The sequence below is a fragment of the Cebidichthys violaceus genome, unplaced genomic scaffold, assembly GCF_023349555.1.
Source record: "Cebidichthys violaceus isolate CVI_PGR_0920_01 unplaced genomic scaffold, fCebVio1.0.p SCAF_14, whole genome shotgun sequence".
Taxonomy (NCBI): domain Eukaryota; kingdom Metazoa; phylum Chordata; class Actinopteri; order Perciformes; family Stichaeidae; genus Cebidichthys; species Cebidichthys violaceus.
In genome coordinates, this window is record NW_027176307.1 from 15,686,022 (window position 1) to 15,701,021 (window position 15,000).

Sequence of the window (15,000 nt, forward strand, 5' to 3'; positions counted from 1 at the left end):
GTGGTTATGTTACATTGTTTATGTTGTTATTTTACGTTGTTTATGTGGTTATGTTACGTTGTTTATGTGGTTATTTTACGTTGTTTATGTGGTTATGTTACGTTGTTTATGTTGTTATTTTACGTTGTTTATGTGGTTATGTTACGTTGTTTATGTGGTTATTTTACGTTGTTTATGTTGTTATTTTACGTTGTTTATGTGGTTATGTTACGTTGTTTATGTGGTTATTTTTTACGTTGTTTATGTGGTTATTTTACGTTGTTTATGTTGTTATGTTACGTTGTTTATGTGGTTATGTTACGTTGTTTATGTTGTTATTTTACGTTGTTTATGTGGTTATGTTACGTTGTTTATGTGGTTATGTTACGTTGTTTATGTTGTTATTTTACGTTGTTTATGTGGTTATGTTACGTTGTTTATGTGGTTATGTTACGTTGTTTATGTGGTTATGTTACGTTGTTTATGTGGTTATGTTACGTTGTTTATGTGGTTATGTTACGTTGTTTATGTGGTTATGTTACGTTGTTTATGTGGTTATGTTACGTTGTTTATGTGGTTATTTTACGTTGTTTATGTTGTTTATGTTGTTATGTTACGTTGTTTATGTTGTTATTTTACGTTGTTTATGTGGTTATGTTACGTTGTTTATGTGGTTATGTTACGTTGTTTATGTGGTTATGTTACGTTGTTTATGTTGTTATTTTACGTTGTTTATGTGGTTATTTTACGTTGTTTATGTTGTTATTATACGTTGTTATTTTACGTTGTTTATGTGGTTATTTTACGTTGTTTATGTTGTTATTATACTTTGTTATTTTACGTTGTTTATGTGGTTATTTTACGTTGTTTATGTTGTTATTTTACGTTGTTTATGTGGTTATGTTACGTTGTTTATGTTCTTATTTTACGTTGTTTATGTGGTTATGTTACGTTGTTTATGTGATTATTTTACGTTGTTTATGTGGTTATGTTACCTTGTTTATGTGGTTATTTTATGCACAACCACGGTGTTCTTCCTGAACACAACTAAGTTGGTTTTGTCTAAACAGTTTCAGAGTAGAGAAGTTCCTTCCTCCAGCCCTCACTGGTGACTGCAGCATCCTCCTGCATCACCTCCACTGACGTCAGCTTTCAGTCAGCTTCTGCTTGTGCAAACCATTATGTTGAATCCTGCAGCTGTCAGTCAGATGTCACTTGAGTTGACTCAAGCCACACTGCTGCTGCTGCTGCTGCTGCTGCTGCTCAGAAACTAAAGTCTAGGTTGGAAGTGAAAACTCGAAGTAAAGTTTTCCAAACATATGACGTTAAACTGACGAGGACTCCGTACCACGGCTCGCTCTCGGTAACAGACCGACTGACGAAGCCACTCTACCTGCTCAGGTACGCTGTGTTCCACCTGCTCAGCAGCAGACAGGCTCGGTTTGAGACCAGCTGGTGGACTGAGCAAAGCGTGCGTGTGTGTGTGTGTGTGCCTGTATGTGTGTGTGTGTGTGTGTGTGTGTGTGTGTGTGTGTGTGTGCGCGCGCGTGTGTGTGTGCGTGTGCGTGTGCGTGTGCGTGTGTGTGTGCGTGTGTGTGTGCGTGAGTGTGTGTGTGTGTGTGTGTGTGTGTGTGTGTGTGTGTGTGTGTGTGTGCGTGTGTGTGTGCGCGCGCGTGTGTGTGTGCGTGTGCGTGTGCGTGTGCGTGTGTGTGTGAGTGTGTGTGTGTGTGTGTGTGTGTGTGTGTGATGTGTGTGTGTGTGTGTGTGTGTGTGTGTGTGTGTGTGTGTGTGTGCTCTCTAATTTGTTTCTTATCTCTGGGAACATAATGAATACTGTGTTTGCTATTGACGTGGGCATCTGCAGTTAATGTAGCAATTGGCTCCGGACCCACAGAGATGTGGAGATACGGACGAACAGCGAAAAGAGGCTTTTCTCATCTAAGAAAGCACTGATAACCACCCCCCCCCCCCCCCCCCCCCCGCCCAAGAGGAGACATCGATGGATTCAACTGTAATGAGATGAATTAGACGTAGAGGGAGGATGACATGGAGGAGATAATAGATGTTTGGCCGTAACAATCTATTCAGTATCAGCTGTTCAAATGGTTTTAAACAATGTGCTGCTTCCATGCAGACGCCTCCACACTGGGAAAAGCTTTGTTTTCACTTCATTTTTATGTTTCTGTAATTTGTTGTGGAAAGTTTCCTGGAAATTCTGAAGAATTATTGAGAGGACAAACCCAGCAGTCGTCGGGAGACAAAGAACACTTATTGATGAACGTGGAGGACAGCGGTCTCATGGCTCATGGTTTGTTGGACCCATCCACCTCCACTTCCTGCCGCCCGGTGTGTGATCTCATGGTCTTTATACTTCCTGGTTCATGATCACGGTGTTTTTTCGTAGGTATTGCTACGAATGCTGGAGGAGAACAGCCTGAAAAAGTATGTAAAGACGTCCGCATACATGTGTCCATATGCTTTAGTTTATCTTGCTCTCCGTGATCTTTACACACTCACTTATGTGTGTCCACTGCTTATTAATATGAATGCGTTTGGCACAGACAGAGAGGGTTTCCCCTGCAGCTGCAGGATGAAACAGACGTCCGTGCTTCACACCGACCGACCAGCAGAGTGTTTTCACGGCTCAGCGAGCGTCTCTGATGAGCCTCCTCCTCTCTCGGCTCTCGACGTCACGAGTTGATTCACCGTTTGTTAGTCGGAGACTCTCCATTAACCCCGAGTTCATCCGGGTCAACTTCACTGCAAAGTGTCCTTTCAGACCCGCAGAGCCACAGCGGCTGCAGCAGAGTCACCGAGATGAGCTTCCCTTCAGGACAAAAGTGCTTTTTATTTTAGGATGAAGCCTCCAGTTAATGGAGTCTGAGAAAAGAAAGTCAAAGTATAATAACTAGCTTCACCTGCTGAGACTAGCTCGAGTCCAAGTCTGAAGTAGCTTTACCTACAGCTGATGATGCGCCGTAACTCGTAGATATCCCACAGAATCTGTTGTTGTCTACGTAATCATGAACCAGGAAGTATAAAACGAGAAACAACGTCTTCTCACGCGAGAAGACGTTGAGCTAACCCACGAGTGAACGTGTTCATCCAATCAGGTGCAGCCAGGAAGTGTCGTAGGAGGGTGCATCAGTACTACTAGTATCTACTGGAGTGATGCGACGCAGACATTTTGACTTTTTTCTATTCGCTCAACAATGAACAAAGGACGCCAAGCAGCTGATTCTGGAGTTGATTGGTTTCTCTATTTCCGTGTCACCACAAGACGTGCCCAACCCTCATGTGTTCATAAGACTCAAACATTTCATTAAATCACTAAATTACAGGTTTGTTCTCCGCTCGGTCTACCTTCTCTCTCCGGTTTCTTCTCCTGAAGCACAACTCAAGCTTTTCATCATCATCATCATCATCATCATCATCCGGCCAAAAGAGATTATAAAGACCAGTACCATGACCTCCTCCTCCTCCTACTACTCCTCCTCCTCGGTGTAAAGTGAGCCGACCCTCCACAGCGCTCTGCAGCAGTGGGAGGTGTCGGTGCAAAGAGCTTCAGAGTCGATCCCGTCAGACTGTTCATCGTTTGCAAGAGTTAGAAATGTCACGCAGGTTGTTTCACTTGTATCTGTGACGGCGTTACACTTTTTAAACTTTATAAAAGACAACTGTGAACTCCCTCAAGCTAGTTTAAATGCAGCCGCTGTCGTCTCATCCTAAGAACTACAAGCAGCAGACCTTCAGACGTTCCAGCGCGACTCACTAATGATCTGTTTCACTTCACACGAGAGACGAACAGCAGCTCCTCAATGTCTCATGCAGGAGGACAGACTCATTCAAAATGGTCCGTTCTGGATTTGAAGCCTTCATTACTGATCAGAGTCAGAAAGATGTCTCTGAAGTAAAGTGGAACTATTTATGGTTTCCTCCATATCTCATGGTTTGAGATGCTGTCACCACAAACTGCTGTGAACGCAGTCAGGAAGTAACATCTGCTGGCTGCGTGTGGACATTAAATCCCAGTGAAGATCAGCTTGTGGTGATCTGCTCCTTTTTTAAATTGTCACGTTTCCACTCTATTAGAATCACAGAGCCTCAGACACAGCAGGTGAGATGTGAGGTGAGTCATGTGATCATCCTCACCTGTCTCTTGGTGTGTTCGCTGACCTCCCCCGGCATGTCGTGGGCGCTCTTGACGAGCGTGCGGGCGATGTGGTAATAATACACCGAGATGATGGTCAGAGGAATCAGGAAGTAAACCAGGAAGATCATCACAGAGTGGATCTTAGGATGCATCTGATTGGACAGCGGGTAAGGAACGCAGTTCACAAAGGTGACGTTAGTGTAGTCTCTGTGACCCTGAGGGGGGAGGAGAGGAAACCAGGAGTAGGGAGGAGAGGAGGGGAGAGGGAAGGAGAGAAGAGGAGAGGAAGAAAGGAAACAAGAAGTATGCAGGAGGAGAGGAAACCAGGAGTAGGGAGGAGAGGAGGGGGGAGGGAAGGAGAGAAGAGGAGAGGAAGAAAGGAAACAAGAAGTATGCAGGAGGAGAGGAAACCAGGAGTAGGGAGGAGGAGAGGAAATCAGGAGTAGGGAGGAGAGGAGGGGAGAGGGAAGGAGAGAAGAGGAGAGGAAGAAAGGAAACAAGAAGTAGGGAGGAGGAGAGGAGAAGAAGAAAGGAAAGAAGAAGTGGGGAGGAGGAGAGGAAACAAGGTGAGGAAAGGAGGAGGATGAGGGGAGGTGAGGAAATAAGGAGAAAACATGGGAGAGTAGAGAGAATGTGAAAAAAGTTGGTGGAAAGGACAAAGATGGAGAGAACAGAGGAGGAGGGATGAAAGAAACAAGAGGAGAGGTGAATGAAAAGGAGAAGAAAGAAAAGGAGGATGGAGGACAGAGGGGGAAACAAGGAAGAGTGATGAAAAGAGGAGAAAGTAAGAAATGAATGAGAAAAGGTGAAGAGGGAGTACAGAAAAGAGAAAAATAAAGAGGAGGCAAGAAGCAGAGAAGAGGAAGAGGGAGGATAAGACAAGATAGTGGGGAGGAGATGAGAGGAGTAAACAAACAGAAGAAGAAAGGAAACAAGGACGAAGGAAAGAGGGAAGATGGAAAGATGCGAACATAGAAGGAGAAGATGAAAAAGTGGAGGAGGAGAAACAGAAGGACAGAGGAGAGAGGAGACAACACATCAGAGAGCATAGAACAGATTGTGGAGTAAAATGGCAGCGCTGCTCATTCATAAATCTGACAGTAACACAGTTTATCGCTGACGGGGGAGTTAGTCTGAACCAGAGATGAGCCTTCAGCAGGAAGTGATGGATGATGAACATCCAGTCTGAGAGCACACAAGGTGACAAACATCACGTGTTCTGTTGGCTGGATTCACTCTGCAGTGTTGTGACTTTAATTCATAATTCATCTGTCAACTTTACTGTTCAGTGATTTAAAAACAAAGAGCAAAATAGAGAGAACTTTACTTTTTACAGTTAATTAATAATAATCGGTGGATATTGATATACCACCAGTGGGCTATAGCTTGTTTTAATTTGGTAGATATAACAAAGCTCATAATTGATGGATCTAACTCATTAAACATTAAGAATTGTTTACAAAAGAGGAAGCAAGTACAGATTTTACATAGAGAAGAAAGAACAAAGTCAAACAATATGCAGATGACATGGCTGTGATTATGTGACACTGAAGGTTCTCACAGAGAGTGAGATGGATGGAGGGCGTGGCTACAGTACTTTACTCAGTGGTTGTTGTAGTACTACAATAGTACTACAGTAGTACATGTGTCTGTATTATACCTGCATGGAGACAACTTGAGAGAAAATGGCTTCAGGAACAGCCAGCAGGACGGACAGCAGCCAGATGGACACGGCCTTCAGACACGTCCAGAAGACGGCGCTGGACGTCTGGATGTCCATCGGGTTCACGATGGCCTTGTACCTGATGGAGACAGAGAGACGTCCGTCAGACGTCTACAGAGGGACATAACATCCTGTTAAAAACTCAACATGTCATCTGAATGTAACAGCCACTCAGGGGGGAGGAGCTAGTGTGAGTGTGAGACTCTTTGAACTTAATGGACAAGTTCACAGTTTAAGAGACATGTTTGTACCACTGACTTTGTTTACATACACACTAATATTCTACTTTTATTCAGGATAGTTTCTAATAATATAAATATATATAAAAATATTTTGACATTATTCAGGTTTTAGGAGCATTCTTTGGACATAACAGAAATATTAGTGGAATATTAATTTTCATCAGACATCTTTAGTAGGAATACGGTCTTTTTCTGAATTAGGTCATAAAACTGAGCAGTTTTGTCTTTTCACTGTTTTAACTCTCTGGTTCTCTGTTCCTTCAGAACGTTAAATTTACATGTCGAACTCAACCCCGAAATTAACACAGATTACAAAAGACTATTTTATTTTTGTGCGTTTCTCCTCAAATGTCATGAGCAAAACACATGAGGAATCGGTGCGCCTGCACAAACCACTGTGGCATTTAGGCAGCCAGCGCATTGGTTGGGTTCAGAGAAAGGTGGTGGCTTGAGTTAAAATAACTGGAAGTGGTTTTACTTAAGTTACGTAACAAATAATTCAGCATTGACTTGTGAGTTCAACCTCCTCCCTAGCTGGACTTTGTCCCTCTTCATACCTCCTGACCTGGCTCATGATGAAGTGGATAGATACACATTGATTACATGCTTATACATGAAGGACAGTGGGTTACTCTGAGTGAATATAGCCACAAACATTATATGAAAACAGATTCCAGTTGCAGTTATTCGGCACATTTACAATAATGTTGATTAATGAGCATTGTCCAAATAAATGAATAACTAAAGGATCCACAGACCCGGCTGCATTGAGGTGAATGAATTGTAATGCGTGACTCATCCTTCAGCCTGTTTATTGAGCACAGACCTCAGAAGAAGGAACACCTGCATTGCTGCAGTGTGCAGCAGCACTGAACCCTCATCATCTACCTGTGACCTCCTCCCAAAATCTATACGAGAGAAAGTCTGCTCCATGTGATGCTGAGGGACTGAAGGCGGCAGCAGACTTTTATTCTATCCTATAATATTATGTTATGTAATTATTTGGCAGCACACAGTGAGACGTTCAACATGGATCTATGAATAAACAGATTAAATTAGACCTCAAAAGGCTGCCACGTTAATTAATGAGTGAGAACCATTATGAAATGACCCCTTCATACCCATAATTTCAGACTTTCTGGACTGAAACCAAATATAAATCATGTAATAATTCTATAATTTTTCATGTGACAGCATTAGCGCTCCAGGCTCTTTGTTAGTTAATGAGAAACTGCAGCAGGCTGGAGGACAAAGAGAGGAAACAATAGGAATTTGTCACTCTGACCATAATTATTCTTTTCATGTAATCATAGAGCTGCTTTTTAAATTCCTCATTAGTCACATCAGTTCATCTGATGTGACTAATGAGGGTTACATGTTGGTTTAAAAAGAAAAGTCCACAGCAGGCTACAGTCTAGTATTTAGCCTGTAGGCCGTCCATCTCTATTTACAGACTTCAGCATGAGTGGAACTCTAGGATAATGAAAAAGGTTTTCATCTTAAGGTTCAATTCATATCTGATTCTGCATTCCTTGAAATGGTGTATTGACTGTCAGTCAATAAACAATTTATTTTGTTATTCTCCATGTTTCCTCTTTTATCGGTGGCTTGTTTTGTTGCTGCTTGTGAAAATACAGATAAAAGAGAAGTGAATGTCAGTGAGACGCTTCACTAGATTAAGTTACTGTGTAAGTGTGACAGGACTTTATGTCTCCATGTCTCTGATGCTTCCATCTCTTTACTAATGTCTTCTTGACTTTAGTAGATGGAAGAAACAATGAACTAAACCAAACATAAACCTAACTGTTGGTTTAGTTGCTTAAACCTAACTGCTGGTTTAGTTGCTTAAACCTAACTGTTGGTTCAGTTATCTAAACCTAACTGTTGGTTTAGTTGCTTAACCCTAATTGTTGGTTTAGTTGTCTAAACCTAACTGTTGGTTTAGTTGCTTAACCCTAATTGTTGGTTTAGTTGTCTAAACCTAACTGTTGGTTTAGTTATCTAAACCTAACTGTTGGTTTAGTTGCTTAAACCTAACTGTTGGTTTAGTTATCTAAACCTAACTGTTGGTTTAGTTGCTTAACCCTAATTGTTGGTTTAGTTGTCTAAACCTAACTGTTGGTTTAGTTGTCTAAACCTAGCTGTTGGTTTAGTTGTCTAAACCTAGCTGTTGGTTTAGTTGATTAAACCTATCTGTTGGTTTAGTTGTCTAAACCTAGCTGTTGGTTTAGTTGATTAAACCTAGCTGTTGGTTTAGTTGCTTAAACCTAGCTGTTGGTTTAGTTGTCTAAAGATTGCCTTTCGTGACTGTTTAACTGAACTGCTGTGAGACTGTTGGAATAAAGGACAGTTTAAAGCTCTTCAATCTGACCAGTGAGCAGACTGCAGAGAGAGACTAACTCCATATTTAGTCCAATCATGATCCAGACTCACTGAAACTAACTCAACATCAAGTCCAGCAGTGTTCATGTGACACGAGACGTTAGACATTAGAATCTCTTCAGACTGTTTCACGTGTGAATAAAACTCTGTTAACACAGTTATTGTTGAAAGAGGGATAAAGAGCGTAAAGTATAGCGAGCCCTCTTCTATCACAAACCGTGTTTATGTAACTCTGACTGTTTCCAGATCTTATATCTGTCTATCTTCAGATTGCAGTTTAGTTCCTCTTCCTGCTCTATTTTACTCAGAGACACAAACAGGGTCAGAACGAGGTCTGATCCGTCCAGGCTTAGAGTCGACTACATCTCACCCATAAATCACCTCACACTGATGTTTTATTGATGTCACGAGTTATTGATTATTTATGTCATGTAGGAGCGAGAGTAGTATACTTTTGCACATGAAGTCCAGGCTGATGCAGGTATTTTTCAGTTAAAAATGTAACTTTATGAGGGAAAGTCTGGAGCAAATATTGCCAGTGATTTACAGCACGTATGGGCAACAATGGAGGCAACGAAGATTCATCCAAGCAGGAGGGTTTGGAGTACACTATATGGCCAAAAGTATGTGGACAGTTGAAACAGGAAAGAGAGAAAGAAGAAGAGCACTGATGTCTGAAATATCATTGTATGCTACAGCTTTAAGTTCTCCTTTCATTCAAACTAAGAGACCAAAGCCAGTGCAGCTTTTATTTCACGTATTAAGACTGAATGTTCCCTAAAAACAATATGCACCAAGTGACAGCAGCAGTGATTTACGAGCTGAAAAGCTGCATCGTGTGCCTCCGTTCCAGGGCCGCTATCATCTGTCTGCATCTGTCCCAACGCTCACAATAATAACGCTGCATGTCCCCTCAAATAGAACAAACCGCTGCTTCACTTCCACTACTTGCAGCCTTCTCGACACTGGATGGAAAACAGCCGATTCTGCTCGGCAGAAGTTTTCCAGAGAACTAAAGTATCTATCTATCTATCTATCTATCTATCTATCTATCTATCTATCTATCTATCTATCTATCTATCTATCTATAGATCTATCTATCTATCTATCTATCTATAGATCTATCTATCTATCTATCTATCTATCTATCTATCTATTGATGTCAGATTGCTCATTAGAAGCTTTGTTCATACTTTCATCACAGAAAACCATCACAGATTCATAATGATGACTTCATAGCTCATTAATACGAGAAAAGGGTCATAACCATACAAACCTTATTCAGATCTCTTATTTAAGTCTCCTACCAAATACATTTATATACTAGTAAATTGCAAATATTTCTTTTTTTCCAAAATAATGAGGAAACGCATCAGTAAATAACTGAACATGAGGCAGGCAGAGATCTGTTTCCATAAAAGCATCGTCAGAGGACCTGGAGAAAGTGATCCATGCTTTTATCACCTCCAGGCTGGACTCTTGTAATTCTCTAAAAACTTCTATCACACCTTCAGGTGGTGCAGAACTCTGCAGCGAGACTTTTAACTGGTACAACACATTTCACCGATCTTCAAACCCCTCCATTGGCTACCTGTAGAGGACAGAAGTCATCTGTCTGTCCGACCTGCTGCTGCCCTATACCCCACCTCCATCACTACGATCTCTCCAACAGCTTCTAGGCCTTCTAGACCGGTCCTTCTCTGTCGCTCTGGAACCACCTTCCCCTTCATATTAGGTTGTCACCCAGCTTACCAATGTTTGATCTTAACTTGGCACTTTTGTGTGATGGGTGTCAGTTTGTCTTGATTTTAATGTCACTTCCTGTTATTAGTCCAGTCTTTGTTTGTATGACTGCTTATCTACTGTATGTGCAGCACTTTGGGCAACCTTTGTACGGGCGATGCTGGTCACAAGCATTGTTTTGACGGATCACGTCAAGGAAAAGTCTGCAGATATTCTCTATTATTGTTCTCCAAAGAACCGCTAGAACACATCAGCGAGCCTCACTGTTGTCCCTTCGGTTAATCCACCGCTGAAAATAGTCCCCAACAAATGCACCCCTGTTTGTTTGATCAAACTACAGACAGCAGCTGCTTCTAAACACTTGAGTTTATCTAAAGACTCACATCTTCAGCGGGAGCCAATGGGCTTAAAGCTGAGAGACACAGACAGGAAGTGAGACAGACGGACACGTCGCTGCTTTAAGTGATTTAAAAACAGTGTGAACTCATAGAGCTCGCTCTGATAGAAGCATGGATGTGTTCACGTTTCATTCAGTTATAGATTCAGATATCACACAGAACTGTTTCAGACTTTATACAACAAGTCCCCGTGACGTCTCCCAGCGGTTTGTGGCGCTTTAGAGCCTCCGGTTTGACTTTTCATGTGGAAATGAAGTCAGTGGCACCGTGTGCTACATTAGCTGTGAGCCAAGCAGAACTGTGCTATAGACTATGTTTTATATATATATATATATATATATATATATATATGTATACATGCATATGTTCTCTGAACCGTAATGTACCCAGCATGCCATTCAGCGGTGTCTCAAAGCACGTTCTGTGCATAAAGCAACACTAATGGATAGATGTGAGGAGGCCTTCCTTTAGTCCTCAGATACAGTGAGAAGCGGATCGGATGGACGGCTACGGAGGAAATCGAAGGACAGGCTGATTACTTCCCTTTTAATGAGACGATTCACGGCGGCCATGAAAGCATCACAGAAAACACAAAGTCAAACGTTTCCTACAAGACGAAAAGGGAAAAGGGAAAAAGCGTTAAAAGCGTTAAAAGCTCCGGAGAGCTTCTCTTTCTCACACCTGGTGGACTCATCCCTTAATGTTTTCTCAACCATTTATTTATTCAAGGAAAGCCGACACCTACTGCTTCACACACACACACACACACACACACACACACACACACACACACACACACAGACCTGGTCTAAGAGACAGTATTTAACAGCCGACAGAGAGAAAAGATGTTTCACTACATGAAAGTGGTGAGCAGACAAAGAGAGAATTAAGAAGTCAAAATGGACTAAATTCATAAAGCTTCATATTTCATTTTCATCATTAGCTGTCCATCACAACTGTTCGCACAGAAACTGATTGAATTCCATTTTTTTGTGGCTAATTGTAACAAAATGAGCCGTTAAACTTAAACTAGCAAATGATCAAATGGTTTGGACGGACTGAGATGTGGAACATGGAGTTTATTGTTTTGTCAGTTATCAGAACATAAAATCAGCACAAATAGTTCACTGATTAAATCACTATTTACATGTTTAGAGATTACACAAAGGAGGACATTAATGCGTCACAAACAGGAAGTCTTCATCTTCATTTCAGTAAATATTCATCAGCCAAATCAAAGTCAACCTCTGTTTCTTTAGAACACATTTAAACTGGACTTCTTTCTCTACAGGGTTAGTCTAAAGGTAATGAAGTAGTTTATGAATATGATGTATGAGTTTATAGATGATTATAATCCCTCCTCTCTATAATGGAGGTTAGTTTCTCTCGTTGTCTTTTTGATTCTTCTCAGCTCATTTTGTTCGTTCGTCCTTTTTAGAGGATAATGCAGCGCACGGCGCTTTGAGCCATCTGCTCTTTGATGCAACGTATAAACTGTGGAGTGTGCGGGTGAGTCCGCGGCGCTGAAGCAACAGACGGGTAGTTATGGGTAATAAATACTCGGCGTGGTAGTCGGTACCATCGAGCAAAGGTAAAAGGTCTTAGAAGCAGAGACGCTTGAGATTTTGGTAAATTTGCGTAATGGTTTTCTGGATTGTCCGACTCTCGTGTGTGTTCTCTGAAGCTCTGAAGCTCTCTGTGTAACACGCCGTACAACATCACAACACAAGAGAAGCTGCAGTTTGACTTCACTTCCATAAGTTTCCTCTAAAGCTTCTGCATCTCCCCCAAACTGTGAAAGGTTACAGTGAACCAGCAGGTTAGCTGACTGAGAGATCAACAGGATACGCATGATGTGACAGGAGGAGCAAAATCAGGTCGATTCTACGTTTGTATCTACGAGTGAAGAATGAGTCCGACATTCACCGGCAATCAAGAAGTGACAGTTTCCCAGAACAGGAAGTCCTGCATCCGGAGAGGACGTGGTCTGCAGTAGAGAGTCGGTGATGAACTGAGGACTAAAGACACACTGTCATTGTGTGAGTCTCAGACACGACACGGACGTCTGTCCTCTTGAAGTTAAAGCGTCTTCATTCACTGACGGAGGCTCTTCACACGTCTACGCGCTCCGGTTAAAGGCTCCGCCCACATCGACGTCTGCTACCATAGCTACCGATCTGGTGCCAACCCAAAAACTTGTGTTTTTAAGGAAAAGAAAAGGCTTTGTCACCGAGCCATGATTGCGGCTCAGAGTGCCGGCAAAGCTCTCAGCATGAGGAGAATGTAATTATGGTGCCTGTGATAGAAACGCCCGAGGCCGGTGACTCATGAATCAACCTGTGGCACCGCGAACACGTCTTCACCGCTTTTTCTTCAGAAGCAACTAGAACTAACGCCTCGCGGCCGTGTGCCTTCTACACGTCGTAGTGAGCGTAGTCATTCTTGATCTGATCAGTTCATCTTTGAGTCCAGGCGGAACGTTGCCGAGGTAACATGTTGGAGAGAATGGAGCGGACATACAGACGAACGGGCAGCCTGAAAACATAACCCCTCGTCTGACATCAGGATAAAAAGATCAAGATAGAAGGAAACTGAAAAATGTAATTTCATTGCTTTCTGCTTTCCATTGATTGCTTTTTAGTCCGATCACGTTCCTCCCCACATCTCTACTTCCGTCCCGTCTTCACTCCTCTTCCTTCAGTCTCTTTCTTGTGTGGTCTTTGACATCGTCTCCTCTGACCACCCTTCACTTCTCACAATAAGCCGCCTTTCGCTCCACCATCGCTCCAGAAAGCAGAGCAGCAGAGTGCATTTCCTCTTCACAACTCCTGCTGTCAATACTTGACACAGCTGAAAGAAGAAATGTGATTTCAAAATGGAAAAATGGATTTGGCGGACAGATGGCTCACCAGCTGGTTAGATAATAGACAGTGTTGTCATCATAGATGTCTGTCTTATTGTTTGTTTTCTGTTTGGCTATGGTTCCTCAACCCTAACTACCAGAACGTGTTATAATGATGCATACAATCAAACTGGTGGGAGCTCGTCTACCGGACCGAACCGCCAGAAACAAGTCGACCCAACACAAAAAGTGAGGAGAAATTTCTGTTAACTTCAATATCTAGACCTCCGGTTCTTTAAAGTTCTTCAAAGTTCCACGTGTTAAAGCTGCATTCTCTCTAGTGTCCAGCAGGGGGCGACTCCTCTGGTTGTATAGAAGTCTAGTCTAAAATGACTCTACTTCTCTCTTGATTTATTCCCTCAGTAAACATTGTAAACATGAGTTTATGGTCTCAATCTCTAGTTTACAGTCTTCTTCAATACAGCATGATGTTCATTTAGTACATTATGCTCCATTTAGAGTCAAACACACCATAAAGAGGGGATGATTTAGGGGCGGGGCTACAGGCTGATTGACAGGTCTCTACCAGCGACGTATACGCCGTCTTTACGTCATATATGGTCACTTCCTGTTCACTGGCTGCAATAAGAAGATGGTGGCGGCCGTAAACTCGAGGCTTCATAACATCAGTCCACAAAACAATGAGTGACATCACCGTGAGTCTGTGGAACTGACCCAGAAGCTTCCAGATGTTACTGAGAGTCCAGTTTGGAGCGGTCGGTCTGCCGCACCGTCACCGTTTCACCACCTCGTTAGAGGTTCGGCCACCGGCAGCAGTCAGCTCGTGTGTTTGTGTGCATCATCTCAATAGGAAGGGATCGAGCAGCAGCGAGCGCTCCCATCATTACACTCATTAGCCATTAGCCTCGTTGAGCTCGTCGAGGACCTTCGGGGCAACTGGAGTCTCGTTAGGGGCTCATTAGAGGGCCATCAGGCTCAGACGCTCGGCCAGATCGCTGACCCGCAGCTGTGCGATCAGGAAATGAGTTTCCCGTTAGCGGGCTGATGAAACAGACGTTTTAGGGGGAAGACGTCGCTGCCTGTTTGGTAAACAGACTAAAGCGGGAGAACAGGAAACCCGGCGGTGCCTCCGAGCTCTGCAGCTTCCACTCGCGTCAGGAAATTAAAACCACTCATTCACTTAGCCCTCTGGAACCAGGAGCCCCCCCCCCCCCCATAGAGCCGTGACAGCGCCGCTTATTCCAGCCAGTGTCCAGTAGAACCACGTGTTCAAGTGGCAGAGGAGGGAACATTGAGACGTTACTATAAAGGACACAACGTCCACAGAGGGAGGAGGCCAGGGTCACTTTTACAAACACAATCTTTCCATGAACCAGCTGATAGAAAACACCTAAACACGGCTTGTTCTGGAACATAATGACGCGTTTTTAACATTGAACCTGCTCTCAGATGAAACTGTGTGTGAGAGCTGCTGTTTAAAACGGCTTCTTCAAAATGTAAAGCTCCTGATTTAAACT

At 42.8% G+C, this 15,000-nt stretch overlaps 1 protein-coding gene across 1 annotated transcript in view; it reads right to left on the minus strand.

Annotated features, from left to right (window-relative positions):
- The window catches only part of nmbr (neuromedin B receptor), a 34,131-nt gene that overhangs the window by 11,024 nt on the left and 8,107 nt on the right, over positions 1–15,000 (minus strand). The window contains 2 exon segments of the mRNA XM_068709137.1: positions 4,132–4,347; positions 5,808–5,934. Of these exon segments, the coding sequence (XP_068565238.1) occupies positions 4,132–4,347; positions 5,808–5,934 (343 nt within the window).